Genomic DNA, 23,339 nt, shown 5'->3' on the forward strand with positions numbered 1-23,339 from the left:
CGCCCTGCCTGTGTAAATGTCTGTGTGAGTGCAGGACTGGGAGCAGTCTGCAGCTTTTCACAGCCTCACAGTCTGAGAGGGGACCCAGACTCGTATGCCAGAGGGCTCAGCATTCAAAAATAAAACAGTGTAAAACTTTAGAGCCTATAGGTCCACTCAATCCTACTTCTTGTTCAGCCAATTGCTCAGACAAACAAGTTTGTGTACATTTGCAGGAGATAATGCTGCCCGCTTCTTGTTTACAATATCACCTGAAAGTGAGTACAGGCGTTCACATGGCACTGTTGTAGCTGGGCATCGCAAGATATTTTCATGACAGATACGTTGAAGATTCATATGTCCCTTCATGCTTCAACCACCATTCCAGAGGAATGTGTCCATGCTGATGACAGGTTCTGCTCAATAACGATCCAAACGATTGATGCATGTTCGTTTCCATCATCTGAGTCAGATGCCACCAGCATAAGGTTGATTTTCTTTTTTGGTAGTTTGGGTTCTGTGGTTTCCGCATTGCAGTGTTGCTCCTTTAAGACTTCTGAAAGCATGCTCCACACCTTGTCCTGCCTAGATTTTGGAAAACACTTCAGATTCTTAAACCTTGGGTCGAGTGCTTTAGCTATCTTTAGAAATCTCACATTGATACCTTCTTTGTCAAATCTGCAGTGACAGTGTTCTTAAAATGAACCATATGTGCTGGGTAATCACCTGAGACTGCTATAACATGAAATATATATTCCAGAATGTGGGTAAAACAGAGCAGGAGACACAATTCTCTCCCAAGGAGTTCAGTCCCAAATTGAATTAACAAATTTTTTTTTTTAACGAGCGTCATCAGCATGGAAGCATGTCCTCTGGAATGGTGGCTGAAACATGAAGGGGCATATGAATGTTTAGCATATCTGGCATTTAAGTACCTTGCAACGCCGGCTACAAAAGTGCCATGTGAACACCTGTTCTCACTTTCTGGTGACATTGTAAATAAGAAGCAGGCAGCATCAGCTCCCGTAAATGTAAATAAACTTGTTTGTCTTAGCGATTGGCTGAACAAGAAGTAGGACTGAGTGGACTTGTAGATTCTGTTTTACATTGTTTTGTTTTTGAGTGCAGTTATGTAACCAAAAAAATCTATATTTGTAAGTTGCACTTTCACAATAAAGAGATTGCACTACAGTACTTGTATAGGGTGAACTGAAAATACTATTTCTTTTGTTTGTTATTTTTACAGTGCAAATATTTGTAATAAAAAACTAATATGAAGTGAGCACTGTACACTTTGTATTCTGTGTTACAATTTAAATCAATATATTTGAAAATGTAGAAAAACATCCAAAAATACAGTATTTAATAAATTTCAATTGGTATTCTATTGTTTAATAGTGCTATTAAAACTGCGATTAATCACGACTAATTTTTTAAATTGCGATTAATTTTTTTGAATTAATCACGTAAGTTAACTATGATTAATTGACAGCCCTAAAAACCACATATAGATGGTAAACTTAAAACGGACTGACGTTGGTCAACTGACTGTGTAAGACCTGCACAACCACAAAGCTGCCTCAAAGAGCGATTGATTACTGAGTAAATGATTGATGAGAGAGTAAATGTCAGCTGGCCTTCAGTCTGTCCATAGTGTCCCTTCTGAAAACATTCATTAGAAAACACAGGTTATGTCATGCCAACGTAGCATATTTTGGGGACATGTGACTCCTCCGAAAAAGGGGTATAAATACCGGGGAATATCATCTGCTCAGTTCTCACCCCAATTAACATTTGAAGAGGCCCGTGATGCTGTAGGATGAAGGACACAGGGTAGCCAACACCCTGCTACAAGGGACTTGTGGGGACTTTTGAGCCAGAGGGTTTCAGGGTAGCCAGCACTCTGCTCCAAGGGATATTTAACAGACCAAGTGCTTGAGAGGAAGAGAAGAAAGAAAGGCCTTCATCTAGGACTGGTAGCTATGCTTGGTTTGTTTGCTAATGAGGATACTGTGTAGGGCCAACATAGTTACTCGGGGTTAATGCTTGGGGACTTATTAGGAAGAGGCATTGTATAGCCATTTTGCTGCCTGTTTGTGATTCTTTCAAATAAATAGCTTTGCATTCAAGAAAACTGAATCCAGGTTTTTACTGGTTTCAGAGTAACAGCCATGTTAGTCTGTATCCGCAAAAAGAACAGGAGGACTTGTGGCACCTTAGAGACTAACCAATTTATTGAGCTACAGCTCACTTCATCGGATGCATACAGTGAAAAATACAGTGGGGAGCTTTTATATACACAGAGAACAGGAAACAATGGGTGTTACCATACACACTGTAACCAGAGTGATCAGGTAAGGTGAGCTATTACCACCATGGGGCGGGGGTGGGGCGGGAAAGCCTTTTGTAGTGATAATCAAGGTAGGCCATTTCCAGCAGTTGACAAGAACGTCTGATGAACAGTAGGGGGAAAAAATAAACATGGGGAAATAGTTTTACTTTGTGTAATGACACATCCACTCCCAGTCTTTATTGAAGCCTAATTTAATGGTGTCCAGTTTGCAAATTAATTCCAATTCAGCAGTCTCTCGCTGGAGTCTGTTTTTGAAGTTTTTTTTGTTGTAATATTGCCACTTTTAGGTCTGTAATAGAGAGACCGGAGTGTTCTCCGACTGGTTTTTGAATGTTATAATTCTTGACACCTGATTTGTGTCCATTTATTCTTTTACGTAGAGACTGTCCAGTTTGGCCAATGTACATGGCAGAGGGGCATTGCTGGCACATGATGGCATATATCACATTGGTAGATGTGCAGGTGAATGAGTCTCTGATAGTGTGGCTGATGTGATTAGGCCCTATGATGGTGTCCCCTGCACAGATATGTGGGCACAGTTGGCAACGGGCTTTGTTGCAAGGATAGGTTCCTGGGTTAGTGGTTCTGTTGTGTGGTGTGTGGTTGCTGGTGAGTATTTGCTTCAGGTTAGAGGGATGTTTGTAAGCAAGGACTGGCCTGTCTCCCAAGATCTGTGAGAGGGATGGGTCATCCTTCAGGATAGGTTGTAGATCCTTGATGATACGTTGGAGAGGTTTTAGTTGGGGGCTGAAGGTGACGGCTAGTGGCATTCTGTTATTTTCTTTGTTGGGCCTGTCCTGGTGTAGGTGACTTCTGGGTACTCTTCTAGCTCTGTCGATCTGTTTCTTCACTTCAGCAGGTGGGTATTGTAGTTGTAAGAATGCTTGATAGAGATCTTGTAGGTGTTTGTCTCTGTCTGAGGGGTTGGAGCAAATGTGGTTGTATCGTAGAGCTTGGCTGTAGACAATGGATCATGTGGTGTGGTCTGGAGGAAAGCTGGAGGCATGTAGGTAGGAATAGCGGTCAGTAGGTTTCCGGTATTGGGTGGTGTTTATGTGACCATCGCTTATTAGCACTGTAGTGTCCAGGAAGTGGATCTCTTGTGTGGACTGGTCCAGGCTGAGGTTGATGGTGGGATGGAAATTGTTGAAATCATGGTAGAATTCCTCAAGGGCTTCTTTTCCATGTGTCCAGATGACAAAGATGTCATCAATGTAGCACAAGTAGAGAAGGGGCATTAGGGGTAAATTTTGTCCAGCTGTGAGCCAATAGAAGTCCCAGTTCTTCATCCTCCCCCAAATACAGCCATGTAAAACCAAACTTATATAAACTGATGCAAGAAAAAGAAGCTAGAAGAGAGGAAGGATTGGCTTGTGGTTAAGGCAGAGGAATGGGCTCTAGGAAAGTTGGGTTTTAGTGACTCTGCCACTAGCTTGTTGTCAGACTTTGGGCAAGTCACATAACTGCTCCGTGCCTTAGTTTCCTCATCTGTATAACATGGATTTTAGTTGCTTACCTACCTCCCAGTGGGAGTGTATAGTTTTATTCATTATTGTTTGTGAAACATCCTGAGATTCGTGGACGGATGGAAGTGCAAATATCTTTATGCAGATTTTTGGCTTACAACCGGATGGAGTCTGCAGTCCACATTTGAGTTGAAGTGGGGGGCTGTTTTCACACACAGGCAAAGGCTGAGAGCAGTTTGCTACTGGCTAGTAAATAAAGCTTAGCAGAGCTCACTGACTGGGGACTCCTGATTTCGTTCCACCTCGGAGTCTAGTCGGCTTGTGCATTGGGTGGCTGATGCCTCATGCCTTGCTGATTAGTAAGTAAACCCCAGCTGCTTCGGGCAGGGCAAGGATGGCTGTATGGGGCTGCTTTGAGCCCTGCTCGGAAGTGAGCGGGCATTGCTTTCTTCTGCTGGGGCATCCTTGCAGCCTACTGGCTGGGGCTGGGCTCTCCTTACCCACTCACACTCTGTGGGATGGGCTGGATCAGTTGCCAGTTTCCAAAGCTCCAAGGGGCTGAAGCCGGTAACTGACCAGGGCGGTATTTGCCTGGGCTCCTGCACCCCACAGCCCGCCTCCTGCTGGGCCCTGGGGCCAGCGGCTCTCAGTGCTTGAGTGTCTGCAGAGCGCCCTGTTGCCGGGTGGTGACTAGCTCTGATTTGAAGGCCAGTGTGATTTCCGTGGCTGGGGCCAGCAGACGCTACCCCTGGCAGAAGCTTTGGATTGTGCGGGGCTGATGCTTCTGGCTTGGACAGGGTGCAAAACACTGCCCCAAAGCTGTAAATAAACATGGCAAGGGCGAGCGCGCCCCCCTGCTGGCGTAAAAGTGCTGGGTTGGTCATTGATTGTTCGGCTCTCTGACCAGGCTCATTCTGGGGCCCTCCAGCATGTTGTATTCTCCAGCTGTTTGAAGTGTTTTTTCAAATGAAATTAAAGGAGATTTTGAAATAAAAAGTAATTTTGAATTAAAAAATTGAATAGTTTTGTTTTTGAAAATGTCCATTTTTTCCCCCGATTGAACCAATATGGTGAATTCAACACAAATTTGGAAACATTCTGGTCGACCCAAATCTGTATTTCTGTGGGGGAGGGGGAGTTTAACTGAAAAATCTCACCCTGCTCTGTCTGAGAGCTTTCTGGGTGGTGCGGGGACACCTCCTGCTTCCAATGCTGCATGCCTGAATCGGAAAGCCAAAGGTTTGCCTACGCTGTATGATGATTTATTATTTGTATTGCAGTGGTGTGCCTAGGAGCCCCAGTCATGAACCCATAGTGTTAGGTGCTGTACAGACGTGGAACAAAAAGATGGTCCCTGCACCAAATTGCTTACAGTCTAATACTGTGTGTAACCCCCCAGATTGAAAAATCATTATTCAGGCCTCTGAAAAATCATGAGATTTAAAAAAATAATAAGTTTAGGCTCTTTTTCTTTGCTGTTTTTAAGCCTTTAGTGTTCAGATTTTCCAGTTTTGATCCACAAACATGATGGCTTCAAATCTGATTTTTGCAATGAAAGCTGAGATTCTGAGGCATTTGTACTTTCCAAGGCCAGAAAGGACCATATGCTCATCTGGTCTGACCTCCTGCATAGCACAGGCCAGAGAACTTCCTCAAAATCATTCGTAGAGCAGCGGTTTTAGGGAAAAAAACATCCAATCTTGATTTCAAAATTGCCAGTGATGGAGAATCCACCACAACCCTTGGTAAATTGTTCCCATGGTTAATTACTCTCACTGTTTAAAATGTATGCCTTATTTCCTGTCTGAATTTTTCTAACTTCAGCTACCATCCACTGGATCGTGTTACATCGTTCTCTCCTAGATAGAAGAGCCCATTATTAAATATTTGTTCCCCATGAAGGTACTTACAGGCCAAAATCAAGTCACACCTTAATCATCTCTTTGTTAAACTAAATAGTTTGAGCTCTGAGTCTATCACTGATGAGACATGTTTTGTATCCTTTAATCATACTTGTGGCTCTTTTCTGAACCCTTTCCAATTTATCAACATCTTTCTTGAATTGTGGGCATAGAACTGGACACAGTATTCCAGCAGCTGTCACCCCAATGTCAAATATATTGGTAAAATAACCTCTCTACTTCTGTTTTAGATTCCTCTGTTTATGCATCCCAGGATTGCATTAGCTCTTTTGGCCACAGGGTCACCCTGGTATGACATGATAATTATGTTCAGCAGATTATCCACCACAACCCCCAAATCTTTTTCAGTCACTGCTGCCCAGGATAGAGTCCCCCATCCTGGAAGTATGGCCTCCATTCTTTGTTCCTAGATGTATATATTTACAGTTAGCTATAATAAAACGCATAGTGTTTGCTTGTGCCCAGTTTACCAAGCGATCCTGATTGCTCTGGATCAGTGACCAGTCCTATTTATTATTCACCACTTCCCCATTTTTGTGTCATCTGCAAACTTTATCCATGATGATTTTATGTTTTCTTCCATTGTTTAAAACATTAAATAAAGTAGGGCCAAGAACAGATCCCTGTCAAACCCCACAACCCCACTAGAAATATTACTTTTCTTCAATTCTTTATTAATTAACTTCTGTGTCAGCTGCTCCATTATCTTGCCTGGGATGATGTCAGAGACTGACAGGCCTATAATTACCCGGGTCATTCTGTTTACTTTGTTTAAATACTGGCACAACATTAGCTTTCTTTCAGTCTTCTGGAACTCCCCCAGGCACTAGGAGTTATCGAAAATCAACATTCATGGGCCAGTGATCTTGTCAGGCAGCTCTTTTATACTCTTGGATGAAAGTTATCTGGATCCACTGATTTTAAAATGTCTAACTTTAACATCCTCGTGAGGCATTAGTGGAATTATGTTATCATTAAGGCTGAGAGACTGTCATGGAGGTCACGGATTCCGTGACTTTTCATGACTTCCATGATTTCTGCAGCAGCTGGTGCTGGCTCAGGGACTGCCTGAGCTGGGCAGCCCCAGAAGAGCAGCAGCAATTTGGGTGTGTGGGAGTGGGCTTATGGCTAGGGGCAGGGCTTTGGGGAGTGCAGGGGTGGCGTGCTTAACTGGGGTGGGGGGCTTTACTCGGGGGGGTGCTTAACTTGGGGGTCCAAGTGTAGACATGCCCTGGGTCAAATTAATCCTTGGTGTAATCCATTGAAGCAGATTAAGTTACATTCTAGAGGTGAACTTGTCCCACTTTTAAATTTTAAAACACACTATTGCTCATGTCAGAATAAGTTATGTTACTCAGGGAGTGAATAAGCCACCCTCCAAGTGAAGTAACTTACACCGATCTAAGTGACAGTGTGGACAGCCCTATATTGTTGGGAGAAGCAGGTATAGCACTAGAGCGATCCCTATAGGCCTAAGAGAGTAGTTCAATCTCCAGTCCCATCCAGTCCTTGGCTTCCTGCTGGAGGCCTCAGGGTCTTGCTACCCCCTGTCCCAGGGAGGAGCAGAAGAGAAGTCCTCCAAGCAGCCTAGAGTGGCTGCAGGGGAAGCAGCCAATCAGAGTTGCTGCAGGAGCTGGCAATCGGCCATTTAAAAAGGAGCAGCAGGGACAGAGTCCGTCAGTTGCTGCCCAGAGCTGGAAGAGAGGGGCCTGAGTTCCTGCCTGGCTGAAAGAGCAGCAGATCCCTGGACAGCCCAGTGTGGGCAGGGACCGGGGGGGGAGCTAGGAAGGAGCTCTGGGCTGGCTGCTGGGACTGAGCAAGGACTGAGCCCAGGGAGAGCTGCAGGAAGACAGGGAGGAAGCTCTTGGTTATGGCCCTATACCAGGGCCAGGAAAAGTTAAAGACTGAGTACCCCGGAAGGGGTTTATTCTGTTCTACCTACAGACACCGCGTGTGACTCAGCCAGAAGTCTGATAGATGAACACATTGATTTTAGCCTGGCTCAGTGGAGGCAGGCTCAGAATTTTCCCATACAACTGACAGGCACAAAGCCCATGTTCCAGGTCCAGGCCTCTCATATGGGTCAAACTTTGTAGCCGCTCTTATGCTGTGCTTGAGGGAGGACTAGAGCAAGGTTCTGTCTCTTATCACTCCCACAGCTGCAAAACCAAACAAATTCCTGGCTTTAAACAGCGCTGCTGAAGTTCTGAAATACTGTAACTCCTGCAAATAGTTTTCTGACTTGCAGGGTCAATAGTTCGCTGGGTGGGGCCATCATGTCCCTTGTATCAATTTGGGATTTTGTTTGCAATGAAAAGTCCCTTCAGGTTATGCTAGAAAGGCTCAGTGAAAGGGTGCAGAAAATGCAGCTCTTTTACATAGATTACAAGGCCAGAAGGGAACACTATGATTATCTACCCTGCCCTCCTGCGTAACACGACTGTGGCAGTAATAATCATGCCGCCTTTGTGCAGCCAATCGAGTGGTGTTTCTAATGCCCGCTAGATGCTGAATCCACTTCTGCCTTGACAGCGTCAGAAATACGCAGTGAGCCAATGCACAGCAAATAATACTGCTCAGCCACCTCTCAAAGAACGACCAGCAACTGGGATCCTACTGCTGTGAAGGGGACTCCAACAGGCTGCTTAGAACTGGACACAGAAGGAAACTGAATTGTAAAGCATTTGCTGTGGGGAGGGAGGGAATGTTTTGGATGGGAGTTGCTGGGAGCATTGCGTCAGCCAGGAGGGAGAGTCTAACCAGAGGCTTGGGGGCCATTACTCAGGCTGTCCTGTACTGCTTCCAAAACTGTACGTCTTTAGGCTGCACTGCAGCTGTGGCTGCCAGAGGCACGTCTTGGAAGAGAGTGGAGAGATGGGTCTGGCCCAGGCAGGTTGCCTGGGCCCTGTTGTTGCCTGGGTCCTTTTAAAGACGGGGAGACGTTTATTTTTCTGATTTGAAAATAAGTGAATTTAAATATATTTGGGGCATGTACGGAGGGGAGGGGGTTCAAGCTGCAGAGAACTAAATGTTGTAAGAGGAGAATCCTCTGGAATTTTGGTTTCCCAGTGTTAAGTGTGTAAGGCTCCCCCTGCCTTGTTGGCTCAGGACACACTGGGGCTTGGAGTTCCTGTCCGCACTCTGGGTCTCATTCTGAGGTGTGGGTGCTGAGCGCTTCTTGGGATCAGGCCCTGCATTCGGAAGCCATTGAATTCTATTCTTCCCCAAATAAATTTCCCAGGCCCCATGGAATATGCAGAGTACCTCTAATCTCCTCAGAGAGTCCTGGCCTGAGAATACTCCTTTTTACTTCCACAGAACTAGTTGCCTTGGTGAATTAGTCCTGTTCCTTGTTTCCATGACACAGATCAGTAAAGGGCATAACAGCAGCAGCCACAGAATACCCGTCAGTCTGTCTCCCTGTCTTGCGATACCCCAGACTTCTCCCCCTGGTGTAACTGTCACGTCTCTTGCAGTGACGCCAGAAACATGAGGTACGTCAGCACTCGAGGAGAAGCCAGGAGCGTTGACTTTGAAGGAGCCCTCTTTTCTGGCTATGCACCGGATGGTGGCCTTTTTGTGCCCCAGGAAATCCCTACCCTGGACTATAACACTCTGCGAACATGGAGTGCCTTCTCCTATCCAGAGCTGGTGAAAGAGCTGAGTTCACTCTTCATCTCATCTGAACTAATCCCACGGAAAGAGCTGAATGGTAAACGCAAACCAGAAACATGCTGTAGGGGTCACACTATTTGTATCAAAGCTCTTAGATGAGACTATTATTTTACCACAGCGGTTCTCGAAATGGGGGTCGCATCCTATCAGGGGGTTGTGAGGTTATGATGTGGGAGTCATGAGCTGCCCAGCTCTGAAGGCAGTGCCATAAGGGTGGCGATGGGGCACTAAATCTGCTGTGAAAAGTGATATTGGCAAAGTTTCTTCACAACCCCAGTACTAAACAGTAATGGTTTAAAAAATTCTTTTCTGCTTATAACAATAATTCAATAAAAATGTGTGTTAGTCTTAATGTGAAATTGATGATAAAAGGTAAATCCATTTTGAAGAACAGGGTTATAAAGTTACCATTTAAAATAATGTTAAACATTAAAAATGTTTTTAATTTATAAGGGGGGGGGGCTGCACTCAGAGGCTTACTGTGTAAAAGGGGTCGCCAATACAAAAAGTTTGAGAATCACTGTGACCCTGTATTAATCCATCAGTCTAATAACCCTGATCCTCAATTGACCTATGGAGGCCCTTACTGGCCAGAATCTCAATAGTTATTTTAATAAAAAGAAAAGGAGTACTTGTGCCACCTTAGAGACTAACCAATTTATTTGAGCATAAGCTTTCGTGAGCTACAGCTCACTTCATCGGATGCATACTGTGGAAAATACAGAAGATGTTTTTGTACACACAAACCATGAAAAAATGGGTGTTTACCACTACAAAAGGTTTTCTCTCCCCCCACCCCACTCTCCTGCTGGTAATAGCTTATCTAAAGTGATCACTCTCCTTACAATGTGTATGATAATCAAGGTGGGCCATTTCCAGCACAATGTTTTTAATGTTACCCTGTCCTTTCTCTCCCCCAATTGTTACATCCACTTGTCATTGAACTAGATTGTTGGAAATCTGCTTCTATTCTGAAGACTAGCAGAAGAGTCTCTTTAAACAAACACAGGGCCAAATTCTGTCTCTGTCTATAAAAATCATTCTCTTAAATGGCTAATACAGTTTCCCAGGTTGCTGTAGGAAGGCAGATCTCTGCTGCAAGTGGGTGCAAATACAGTGTGTATAAAGCTGCAAAATCAGTGCTTTTGGGCACCTTTATGCTGGCTGCAGCAGCGCCAGCCACACACTGCTGTTCCATGTAGAAAACTCCTAGGAACATGGTATCGTATCAGATGAGACCTTTGGTGTATCCCAGGGTGTGCATGGAAAAGATAAGCAAGCAGGCTCTGTCACCTTTGTGGCTCCTATCATAGAAGACCTGTGAAGCCCTAAGTGGTTTTTGATTGGTGTAGACAGGATTAAGGAGGAAATTTCCTCTCTTGCTGTGTGTGTGGGTTTTTCTCTGCCTTTGGGTAGCACCCTGTCAGAATTTGGCCCAGACTGTTTTAAGTAACACATATTTGAAAACAGATGTAAAAGCAAATGTAGAAAATCGATTCCTTCTTCTACCAGAAATTCCTGGTTCTATATTTTCCCTTGGCAAAATGGATCACAAAACAAGCATGTAACATGAAGCCAGGTGTAGGTTTTGGTAAAGAAAACTTGTAACAAATCAGTGGCCTTTTGGTGCTTCAGAAATGTCACTGTGGTGCACTCCATGGAAGCTCAAATTTCTCTCCGACAGTGGGAAAAAAGTTTGGATTCTCCTGCTGTAAAAGCAGCATCTCCTTAGCTGTCAACTGTAAACGGCCTCTGACAGACAGTTGCGCAGTTCTGTTTATACAGTTAGATTTTATTATAGCACCTATCCAAAGTCTCACTGCGTCGATTAGAGGGCAGTGGGGACCATCCACCTGAGCTGGTTCACTGCAACATTGGTTGATTCTTGTTTTAATTGTTCAAATAGTTCTGATTGGGTCAGATCCTCAGTTGGTATAAATCAGCACGGCTCTGTTAAGGTCAGTGGAGCTGTCCAATTTACACTGAGGAGCAGACTCTTAATTTGTAAGAGAATAATGTGTTGGGCTTCTGTCTATCACTTCCTCAGCTCTGTGGTACTGGAGAGTCTTTGGTTTTTCAGTAAAGATTCTCATGAGCTTGGCAAACCATGATCATGCAGGTGATGTGTTGGAGGTTTGTTCCTGGTACCTGTTCTAACAGTCCCCTTCAACGGCTTCCCTCCAGATCTGATTGACAGCGCCTTCCGGAGGTTCCGGCACAACAACGTTGTGCATCTGGCCAGGCTGAAGGATGGGCTGAATGTTTTGGAGCTCTGGCATGGTGTAACTTATGCCTTTAAGGACTTGTCCTTGTCCTGCACAGGGCAGTTTTTACAGTACTTCCTGAAGAAAAGGAAGAAGCACATCACTATTCTAGTTGGTAGGTGTGACAGGTGTCGGTCGGTCCTCCGAGCCCCTAGGGGCGACGGAGAGCTATGGTCTCCCTGGCAGGCCTCAGCCACACCTTCCGGGCGTTGGGGAATTAGCGGGGAAGGTGTGCCGGCACGAGTCAGTAGCGCTCCCCTCGGGCAGGGGAGCGCCGGGGTAGGGGAACACAGGCCCACCCAACTCCACTGCGTTCCAGCCCAGGGCCCTGACAGTGGCGGGAGGCGAAAGTCCCGCCGCTGGGTCAGCGGGGCCGTCCGCACCCGCTGACCAAACACACCCACCCCACGGTGTAGTTCGGCCCCTGGGCTACTTCCTACCCGGTCTCTCAGGCGGGTCGCTCCGGTGCCTCCATCTCCTCCGGGTATTCCGCTGCAGGCAGCTCCAGTCCCTCCATCTCGTCCGAGTATTCCGCTACGGGCAGCTCCGGTCCCTCCATCTCCTCCGGGTATTCTGCTGCGGGCAGCTCCAGTCCCTCCATCTCGTCCGAGTATTCCACTGCGGGCCACTCCGGTCCCTCCATCTCGTCCAAGTATTCCGCTGCGGGCCACTCCGGTGCCTCCATCTCCTCCGGGTATTCCGCTGCGGGCAGCTCCGGTCCCTCCATCTCATCCGAGTATTCCGCTACGGGCAGCTCCGGTCCCTCCATCTTGTCCGAGTATTCCGCTGCGGGCCACTCCGGTGCCTCCATCTCCTCCGGGTATTCCGCTGCGGGCAGCTCCGGTCCCTCCATCTCGTCCGAGTATTCCGCTGCTGGCCACTCCGGTGCCTCCATCTCCTCCGGGTATTCCGCTGCGGGCAGCTCCGGTCCCTCCATCTCCTCCGAGTATTCTGCTGCGGGCAGCTCCGGTCCCTCCATCTCCTCCGAGTATTCTGCTGCGGGCAGCTCCGGTCCCTCCATCTCCTCCGAGTATTCTGCTGCGGGCAGCTCCGGTCCCTCCATCTCCTCCGAGTATTCCGCTACGGGCAGCTCCGGTCCCTCCATCTCGTCCGAGTATTCCGCTGCGGGCAGCTCCGGTCCCTCCATCTCCTCCGAGTATTCCGCTGCGGGCAGCTCCGGTCCCTCCATCTCCTCCGAGTATTCCGCTGCGGGCCACTCCTGCTCCCCCTCGGTATCGGACTCATGCTGGCCCGGGCTGCAGTCAGGCCCCTCCAGGTCCTCTGGGTATTCGGCGGCTGGCAGCCCTGGTTGCCACAGGCCTTCCTCCCGGTCAGGCTCCTCCTTGCCCAGGGCTTTGCCTGGGTCAGCAGCAGGATCGCGAGGGAGCAGCCAGCAGCCTGTTTCTGTCTCCCTCCCTGATGCTCTCTTCACTGGGCAGAGGGCCCTGCCCTTTATACTTCCTGTCCCACCCTTCCCCTTCCGGGGATTGGCGGAAGCTTGATCCCCTTCTGGGGATCAGGCTGAGAGGGTGGCTCTTTACCCTCTGGTTCAGAGGGGAGCCACCCTGGCTCCCTACAGTAGGTTACAGCTAAACAGATGGGTGCAAGCAATGTACTTGGAATTTATGCCAGTCAGAGGCTACCAAAATGGTCCATATACTCTAGCCTCATATTAGTGCTTATGCATGGAACTGGATTGATAACTAGTATGTAAGTCTCCAGGGTTATCTCCGGAACAGGGCAGCCAGTATGCCTCACTTGACCTAGAAGGCATCTTTACTGGTTCAGCCTCCCATTCATTCTTTGGTGCCACTGGTGGTAGTGGTTTGTGATGCAGACATTTGCCTATTGGGAGGTGTTCATTTTCCAGTATTAAATGCCACACAGCCGGCACTAACCAAAAGTATCCCAGACTGAGATACTTCTTTTGTGTGAAAACACAAATGTGGCTGATCTTTCAGTCTTTAATTAACTCTTAATTAGTAGATATAATTATTTTCTCCTTGATTATTTTCATGTGAAACAGGAACTGCGGGAGACACCGGTAGTGCGGCAATTGAAAGTGTGCGAGGGGAAAACAACATGGATATCTTTGTTCTATTACCCAAAGGTCTCTGCAGCCAGATACAAGAACTGCAGATGACGACGGTGATCGAAGAGAACGTCCATGTGTTTATTGGTTTGCATGTTGTTAGATTATCTATTTTATACTATTTCTGGGTTGATGGTAAAGTCAGTCCCAATGTGAACTGGCCATTAATTCTAGAAAGCCTCGGGGGAATTGTGTTACACGCTGCTCCCACTGTGGGTGTACCATTTTGGGCCATCAATCACCATGACTTGTATGCAGTATTTTGTAGCCATGTGGGTCCCTAGAAATTAGAGAGACAAGGTGGGTGAGGTTATACCTTTTATAGGACCAACCTCTGCTGGTGAGAGAGAAAAGCTTTCGCTTTTACACAGAGCTTTTCTTCAGGTCTGAGTATGTTTCCCAGACCTGAAGAAGAGCCCTTTGTAAGCTTGTCGCTCTCACCAACAGAAGTTGGTCCAATAAAATATATTACCCTCTCCCGCTTCTCTCTATTCAGCATGACTGTTACTTCAATGTTTCACTTTTCAGAACGCCAGGCCTCTGACTAATTGGAGGCTAGTTGGAGTTGCTTTACTCTCTTGACTTGTTCACCAGTTGACTCAGAGCTGCTCAGGTTTCCTTCTTTTCTAGTCATAGGTTTAAAACTATTCCCCAGTGTCTGAATAGTATTTACACAGATAATTGGTTTGCACTAAAAGAATGAGACCTTCCCTCCAAGGTAATTTATCCTCCTTGGTGCTCAGTCTTCCCCTCCCTTGTAAATAGTTTGAGTTGTTCTGGTCAGTTTTCTTCTTAGAAGGATCTTTCATGACTCACTTTGGCCCAGGCAGCACTCTGGGAGCCATAAGACATGCATTCAAGTCTTGACTCTGCTGATGGTTCATGTTATGACCTTGGAATAACCTAGAGATGAGCTCAAACCAAAGTCCCAGATCCAAACACTCTTAAAAGTTGGGAATGCTGAGTAATTTAGAATTGGAACCCACATCTGGATCCAAATATTGCTGTTGGACCCTCTATATGTGTGATGGCTGAACCAAAACCCCAGCTCCAGTTCGATGGCTAGAATAACCTATCGATCTTGAATCCTATTTGGTAGGCGAAAACAACTATTTTATGCCTAATTCACTAATTTCAGCAACACTTCAGTTAATACTCCTGATTGTTCCTTCCTCTTTTTCCACAGCTCATGGAAATAGTGATGAAATTGACGAGTCGATCAAAGAATTGTTCGCTGATGCAGATTTTGCCAGACAACACAATCTGATGAGTTTGAACTCAATCAACTGGTCTAGGATTATGGTGCAGATCGCTCACTACTTCTATGCTTATTTTCAATGCACCCCATCCATGGACATGACTCCACTTCCGGCTGTGAAAATTGTTGTGCCAACAGGGGCTGGAGGAAACCTCACAGGTTAGGTGGGGTGGGGGAGACATTCTTTGGGTCTTAAAACCAAACACTGGTTTGTGATAAAGAGGGAGGTTGTATTTTTTTTCTGAACCACTTAAATCATGATTAGTAATATTTAAGAACAAACAGCATTGTTGGTGCCATACGTGATACAGATAATCCCAAATAGTGCTATGGTGCCATATATAGATAATATGGGGATGAGCATGTTAGAAATACACGTGAAGAGAATGAGTTGGAAACTGAAGAGAGAAAATACTGCAGATCTAATTTTTCTAAATTAGACGTGAATACATTTGTAGTAGTACAACTAATCTGGCCTGTGTGTACTTGTGGCTTATTATACGTCCATTTGCACATGAACTCTATACTATTTTGCAGGAGGGGCAATCATGGTAACAGCTCTCTCCTAACTTTACAGTTCTGACCTTTTTAACTTTAGGGGAATCATATCTACTGGAAAAGCAATACAAGGGGTGATGTAAAAAGTTGCATTCATGATATTTCAGGAGCATCTGCCTGAAGCTGCATTAGCATGTTGCCAAGAGTTCAAAAGTCACATCCTATTTGAATGAAAAGCATCTTCCAGAGGCCCCTCTTTTCACAACATCTCTTAATAGGATGGTGGGGGCCGCAGAGTCCAGGACCAACCATGCGGTGCTCTCTCTTGCTGTGAGGCTGCTCAAATGGAGCATTGTATACAGGGAGCTGTAGTTTCTTTGGGCTATACTTGTATATTAAAGATAGAGCTGCTTTATGGAACATAATTTTTGGCCTCTCCTGATAAATTTGCACAAATGGAGGAGCAATGATTTTATTGGTTAATGCGCTTTCTGAGCATTTCATCACGGGGTTGAAGCCCAGGTGTAATTGCTTTCTTTCCCAGCTGGATATATCGCCCAGAAAATGGGACTCCCAATCCGACTCGTCGCTGTGGTGAATAATAACGACATTATGCACAGGGCAATTCAGCATGGAGATTTCTCGTTCTCGGGGAGCGTTAAGCCAACTTTAGCTTCTGCAATGGATATTCAGGTACGTGTCTGCTTAAGAAGGAGAGATCATATATACTATGTTGAATGATGAATCTACTAAAATTATTTTGCTCTCCAGATTCTGTTCTACAGTGTTCTGACACCACCCTCATTACTGCAGAGTCTGAGTGCCTTCCAGTAGTGCATGAAGTGATGTAACTAACATGTCATGTGTGGTTCATTCTCTCTCTGATTGTCTCCCTAGTGGGAGAATTCTGTGTGCAGTGTGGTGTTTTGTTATGGATTTTTTTGTTTTGTTAACGTGTTGCTCTGTGTTTATACTACCAACAGCAGACTGAAGACGTTTCCCTGGCATTTGGAGAAAGTGGGGAGGTTTGTGATGGTCAGTAGTTCCAGATAGGTCATTCCACAGTCTCAGACCGCCTTTGAGACAGCTCTGTCTCCTGTATAGACGAGCTTTTCCCCTGTGGTAGAAAGTTCCATTGTGCCTGAGAAGTGGAGTTGTTGACCATGTTCTTCATCCAGGAGCGCAATGAAAAAATCCTGGGTCTCTGCCAAGATGTCAGTAATTCTGCTAATTTTCTTCCTGACCTCTAGCCAGGTCACTATATTATCCCCCTGTTCTGGGGTAACAATGTCACGCTGGACAAGCTGTTCATATGTTGTCTCAGGCAATCTTCTCTTCCAATTGCAGGTCCTGTGCCATTTTGCCAGTGGCTGGTAGGGGAGCCCTGGTCCACCTGCTACTCTGGGTTCCAGCCCAGGGACCCTGTGACTAACAACCTAGGGCTTCTTGCTCTCAGACCCTGTTGCTGTTTCCTAGGGCTCCTACTCCACCTCCCTACCTCTGGTTTACCACCGGCGGTTCCTTTGCTCCCCATGGCTACTTTGCCTTTCTTGCCTGAATCCCCAGTCTTGGGCAGGGTCCCAGGTTTACTCTCCCACTGTATCTCCTCCTTGTCCATGGCCAACACCCTTTCGCTCTAGGGAGTGACTGCAGATCTCCCTGCAGCTGTCTTCTGCTCTCAACTTCCTGGCTTTATACTATCCAGCCAGCCCCTACCCAGCAGGTTTCATGATCAGCTACACCTGAGTCTTTTGCCTCTCAGGCCCACATTAACCCCTTCAGGGCCTATTAGGATGCACACCCCATCACTGGGCCATATAATGGGGTCCTCTTCCTCTTTTTTGTCCTCCTGCTAACTCTAAAACATTAGGTTGACCCAGCTACATTGCTCAGAGGTGTGGAAATCCACACCCCTGAGCAATGGACTTAAGCAGCTCTAAGCCCTCGGTGTAGACAGCGGTAAATTCTTCATCAGCCTACTTACCAGTTCTTGGGGAGGTGGATTAACGAGGCCGAGGAGAGAATCTTCCCCTCGGCATTGGTAGTATCTACCCTGAAGTGCTACAGCAGCGCAGCTGCAGCTGTGCCACTGAGGTGTTTCAAGTGTAGACAAACCCCTAGACTCTGAGCTCGCTCGGGTCAGGACTATCTTCTTTCTTTGTCCAGACAACGCCGAGCACAAGGGGGCCCTAATCTTGAACTTCCCATGGCACTGGTGGTTTTCGTGGTGTGGTTTATAGGTTTTGATTAGCAACTAGACTGAGACCAGTCCCTTAAAGAATTTCTTCCACATAAGCCACTAGATGGCTACTTCATTATGACAGGTTTCAGAGGGGCAGCCCTGTTAGTCTGTATCCGCAAAAATAACGAGGAGTCCTTGTGGCACCTTAGAGACTAACCAATTTATTTGGGCATAAGCTTTCGTGGGCTAGAACCCACTTCATCAGATGCATGGAGCGAAAATACAGGAGCAGGTATAAATACATGGAAGGATGCAGGTTGCTTTGAATAAATTCGTTAGTCTCTAAGGTGCCACATGGACTCCTCATTATTTCTACTTCATTATGTTTCTCCATGTACAAATGAAGATTAAGAGAAATATCGAATGTCTACTCATTCAGCGAGCACCCTCCATTGTTTGCCATGGAATGAGGCTGGAATCCTGTGGGGGGTGAGAGTGAAGGCCAACAAAACTGAAGCTATACCAGAAAAGTGTCTCATACAGGCAACCCCTCTCAATGTGAAATGAGCTGTGAATTGTTTCCTAGGAGGAGAAATTCCAGGACAATAGTGACAGCAATGTACAGGCCAGTAAAAGCTCCCAAATGTGCTGACGTACCTTTATAAATGGCCTGGAATAGAGCCAGGTAGCTGGGTGTTTCCAGCCCTATTTATTTTGACACAAATATACAAGGCCTGATCCTGCAAGAAGCTGAGTATCTCCAATTCTCATTGAGCACACAAGAGGTACTCAGCCGTGCGGTACAGTAGTATCTACCACACTAAGTATCCAACTAGAGATCACCGGTGCTCCAGATTCTGAATTTGATTCTTTGTGGATGGAGGTTCATGTGTGTATTGTGTGTTTTTTAGGAACCTTACAATATGGAGAGAATCTTGTGGCTGCTTTCGGACTGTGATGGCAGCTTGATTAAAACTCTGATGGAACAGTTTTACACGTCGAAAAACCTTACACTCCCAGAAGAAGTGCAGAGAAAGGTCAGTCCCTTCATGTGTGTTTAGTAAATACTTTTCCATCACAATTTTTTTAAATCAACTGTTTTCAGAATAAATATTAATATTGCAAGTGTATTGAAGGGATCATGCCACGTCATCTCAAACCTAAAATGTAGGTATCTGTAGGTAGGGTGGTGGAAGACAGGTGTTTACAAAACCTGTGTGCATAGGTATCTTTTAAAATTGCAATCATTTTGTTGGGATTTAAACATTCCCCTGTAGTCCTAGAAACCCCAGTCCAGTAGCATGTGCATTATTTGTACATAGGACCAAAACACTCCCCGACAATGTAGTTTCACTGTCCAACACCCTGAGCCAGCAAAGCTTTTAACCAAGTGCATAACTTTAAATTTGTGAGTGGTTGTATGGATTTCTGTGGGACTACATGCATGCTTAACCTTTTAAGCAAGAGCTTTGGTGAATCAAGCATCAGGCTGAAAGGGAGAAAAATCAAAGGTGAAAAGTAAACTAATGGTTTCAGTGTTTCTTATCTCCATGGGAAAGAAACACTAGCAATGCCCTTGTTAAATCGTAGAAGATATGTATTATTTCACCCATCACAAACATCAGGGTTTGGGATCGATATCCTCAAATACCGGCGTCAGTTGCATTGTGTCCGCCAACAAAGGGCAGTTATTAACTGATATAGCTGGACTGACTCTGGTGATGATATCAATGTGTCTGACAGAAGTACCCGTCTCTCTTGCATTCAAGATACTAACAAATAAGAAGGTTTTACATACAAGTGGTAATATCACAGAATGAACTTTTAATACATTTTTAAAAATGATTTGACATTGATCTGTAAATTCTAGTGTGGTTTTTGTCTATGATTTTTGGGGGTTTTGTTTCTGTTTTTTTCCCTCTCCTTGGTTCTCCAGCTTTCTGAAGCGCTGAGCTCATGTTCAGCATCTGACGAAGACATTGTTCAAGCAATGAGACGCTGTTGGGAAGATAATCACTACCTGTTGTGTCCCCACTCAGCTGTGGCTGTTCACTACCATTATCAGCAGATGGACTGCCATGTCAGCAAGTAAGAAGCTACTAATGGAAGGCCAGATTCCTTTCAGGAAGTGGCTAACATCCCGGGTGATCTTATGAGAGCAGCATTTGTGCTTCTTTCTGCGGCAAGAGGGAGATCCTGGCTCACATCTGCATGGGTGCCTCAGGTTGCAGCCTCTCTTTCAGCTCCTTCATAACCTCTTACTGAGGTTGTGGCTGCACCTCCTGATCCAATCACACCCCGTTTGTGCCCCACAGGGTTGCTGGACCTTCTTGTCAACCTCCTCCTGGCACTGGCCAGGTCGACCATCCACCACACTGGGAGGAGGAAGCTGGACCAGGGAGTGCTCTGCGACAATAGGGCCTATTTCCGTTCCCTTTTCAGATCAGACCTCCAGCCAGAGTTCCTCTGGGCAGTGTCCATTGACTCCTTTGACACCTTTGAGGAGTCGTGGGCGCTGTCTGGAGTTCTCTCCTCAGTGTGCCCCTCTGGCTCCCTCATTATTAACCTTTGACCCCACTCCTGTTTTCTCTTTAATTGTCCCCAGAAATCGCTAAGAGCCTAGGCTTGGTGGTTCTGCCCCTTTAGCTGAGGAGACGGGCCCTTTATTTTGGGTGGGTCTACACCCAACTGACCCCAGAACTACTAATAGTACACGACATCCTAGGTCTCTCTCTCTCTTTTCACAGCAGACCCAGGTGCTGCTTAGCACCTGCCTCAGCAGCAAAGTTCCCAGATGCCGTGCTCCGCGTGAAGCTTGTTCCTGAAGTTCCACCCGATATACAAGCTTTAAAAGTGATGGAGACCAGGTCCACGACACTGAGGAGAGAAGATGACTGGGCAAAAACCCTAAGAGACAGAATAGAAGCCATCGCCATGCGCAGACACACATAGGTAGAGTTCGTCTGATCCTGAATAGTGCCATGCCTGGGCAGTTCCATATAAAAGACAAGGCTGACTTAATGATGCTTAAGCTGTCTGATAATTTCCCTTCCTAAGAAAGTCCTAATGAACTCAATAGAGGAATATAACGTCTCCATATAACTTGTAACTGAAGTGATAGAATTCTGTAACAGGAATATAATTCTCTATCAAATTCTATGGAATGGTTTAAAAAATTATAGAAAGGATCTGTCTGTCAAATTCTATAGGGTTTTTAGAGTAACTTCGATAGAATCCTGTTTAAAGTCTCTGGACTCATATTGCTTTTATCCCTGTTAATGCTTCTGGAAAAGTTCTTTCACATTTATCTTCAAAGTGCCTTACAAACATGAATCATTATCTAACTAAGGCTTTACACAATTATTACAATCCTGCATCTTTCCTTCCCTAGAAAAAAATCCCTAAAGGGATAGAATACAAATTGCTGTAATGATTTTTTTTCCCCTAAAAAGTTATGTTGTAATTTGAATAATTAATACAAATGAACTGTTGTCCAAAGTACACTAAGTAAAATCAGTGCTGCATTCTGGCTACTGTATCCATTTTTTGATATCTTGATAATGCTGAATTTTATCAGTTTCTTTAACTGTCCACCAGAGGGCACTGCAATCTAATTTTTTTTCATATTTTAAAATAGATCATAAATTGAAAGAGGGCTCACCAGTTGTCACCTGTAGATGATGCTTCAACAATACTTGCAGGGACTAATCGTCACAATTCAGGATGTGAATTTTTCCACAGACAATTCTATGCCTTATTTGCATGCACAGACATTCAATGCCTGCAGATGGGGTACTTGCAGAGTCGGTAATACATTTAACTGGTTTTAGCCCATGAAAGCTTAGCCCAAATAAATTTGTTCGGCTCTAACGTGCAACAAGGACTCCTCGTTGTTTTTGCTGACACAGACTAACACGGCTACCCCTCTGAAACCTGTCACAGTTGGTAATGCAGCTAACTGGCCATTTGCATGCACAAATAATGGAGCTGAACGGGCAGTTGGGGTAATAGGGCTGTAGCGAAGTGATGACTCACCAGTGCGGCACCTCCTGCTGGTCGTTTGGGAATTAACTCTTTTTCAGTTCTGGAGCACCTCCTTCTGGCCGGTGTCTTGCCTGCCGCTGGCCCCATGTCCCTCCCGGACCCCAGTGCCCTTTTCCTCAGGGTTCTGCCCCAGCAGTACCCCCACGCTCTGGGTCTCCCCTTCCAGGGGAACCTCCAACCCTCTAAACCCACCTTGCCTCAGTGACTACTGCCAGTCGTCATCTAGCCCCCGCTCACTGGGGCAAACTGCAGTCTGTGAGAGCCACTCATCATTGGCAAGGAGGTTGGACCAGGTGCCTATCTCTGGGCTGCACCTCCCAGCGCCAGTACCTGCATAGGCCTTTACCAAGCCCTCAGGCTGGGGAGTTGCCAGGCTAGAGCTCCCCAGCTCCTCTGGCCTTTCCCCAACCCTGCTCTGCTCTGCTCCAAGTGCCCTTTTCACTCTGGCAGCTAGATTCTTCTCTCTACAGAGTTAGAGAGAGACTTCCTCAGCACCTGGCTTACAGCCCTTTTATAGGGCCAGCTGTGGCCTGATTGGGGTGTGGCCCCACTGTGGCTGCTTTCCCCAATCAGCCTAGCCTTTCACAGCCCCAGCCCTCTCCAGGGCTGCTTTTAACCCTTGTTCTACTGGAGTGGGGCAGTTGCCCCACTACAAGGGCTCACAGGGTAGGCAGGCAATTTGGCACTCGTGAATGTGGGCAACTAACTTTCAAATGCGGTATAAGTCACATCTTTGAAAATAACAGGGGGTAGCCAAACAATGAAACTCGCCGTTCTGCGTCCAAAGAGGAGAAGCTGTTTCTGTTAAGGAAAGCTGTAGATGCTGGGGAGAGGTTTTTTTGTCTTAAAATGTGGATGCGTGCATGACCAGAACAAAACAAAAAGCCGAACCCAACCTCCAAAAGGTAAATTTTAATTTATGGAGCACCCAAGGCTTGTAGTAACTTCATGAACTCAAGCATGGTTTGATGTCACCATAGCCTGATGATGGGAATTACAGTTTTGTGTGTGTCCATGTGGAAGACAAATGATCATCATCCAGATCATTAAATGAAGATGTTGAACAAAACCGGCTCCAGGACCAACCCCTTGGGCACTCTGCTTGATACCAGCTGCCAACTAGACATCAAGCCATTGATCACTACCCATTGAGCCCGATGATCTAGCCAGCTTTCTATCCACCTTCATCCAATCCATACTTTTTTAACTTGCTGGCAAGAATACTGTGGGAGACCGTATCAAAAGCTTTGCTAAAGTCAAGGTATATCATGTCCACCGCTTTCCCCATATCCACAGAGCCAGTTATCTCATTATGGAAGGTAATCAGGTTGGTCAGGCATGGCTTGTCCTTGGTGAATCTATGTTGACTGTTCCTGATCACCTTCCTCTCCTCCAGGTGTTTCAAAATGGATTCCCTGAGGACCTGCTCCATGATTTTTCCAGGGACTGAGGTGAGTCTGTAGTTCCCCAGATTCTCCTTCTTCCCGTTTTTAAAGATGGGCACTATATTTGCCTTTTTCCAATTGTCCAGGACCTCCCCCGATCGCCACGAGTTTTCAAAGGTAATGGCCAATGGCTCTGCAATCACATCAGCCAGCTCCCTCCT

General features: G+C 46.0%; 1 protein-coding gene across 5 annotated transcripts; it reads left to right on the forward strand.

Annotated features, from left to right (window-relative positions):
• The first annotated feature begins 1,687 nt into the window (after positions 1–1,687).
• LOC311519552 (threonine synthase-like 2) lies at positions 1,688–21,572 on the forward strand. Of its 5 annotated transcripts, none has more exons than XM_084626172.1 (9): positions 1,688–1,955; positions 9,197–9,432; positions 11,580–11,774; positions 13,686–13,838; positions 14,938–15,168; positions 16,052–16,200; positions 18,601–18,726; positions 19,626–19,777; positions 20,437–21,571. In XM_084626172.1, the coding sequence occupies exons 2-9, from the start codon at positions 9,210–9,212 to the stop codon at positions 20,639–20,641; spliced, it is 1,434 nt and encodes a 477-aa protein (XP_084482298.1). In that variant the 5' UTR covers positions 1,688–1,955; positions 9,197–9,209; the 3' UTR covers positions 20,642–21,571. The 5 variants fall into 5 exon arrangements, with proteins under 5 accessions (XP_084482298.1, XP_084482297.1, XP_084482301.1 ...); XM_084626171.1 differs by lacking the exon at positions 1,688–1,955 and adding an exon at positions 1,987–2,333 and having other exon boundaries at positions 20,437–21,572; XM_084626173.1 differs by lacking the exon at positions 1,688–1,955 and adding an exon at positions 8,337–8,395.
• Positions 21,573–23,339: the final 1,767 nt, after the last annotated feature.

The sequence above is a fragment of the Lepidochelys olivacea genome, assembly GCF_965140295.1.
Source record: "Lepidochelys olivacea isolate rLepOli2 genome assembly, chromosome: 4".
Classification (NCBI taxonomy): Eukaryota; Metazoa; Chordata; order Testudines; family Cheloniidae; genus Lepidochelys; species Lepidochelys olivacea.

What these genes read in the sequence shown, in the direction of transcription:
- LOC311519552 (XM_084626171.1), top strand. Translation starts at nt 2,239, where the DNA reads ATGCATACAGTGAAAAATACAGTGGGGAGCTTTTATATACACAGAGAA. An exon ending in GCACATCACTATTCTAGTTG is followed by an intron (nt 11,775 to 13,685) that starts GTAGGTGTGACA and finishes CATGTGAAACAG; the next exon opens with GAACTGCGGGAGACACCGGT. An exon ending in GGCTGGAGGAAACCTCACAG is followed by an intron (nt 15,169 to 16,051) that starts GTTAGGTGGGGT and finishes TTTCTTTCCCAG; the next exon opens with CTGGATATATCGCCCAGAAA.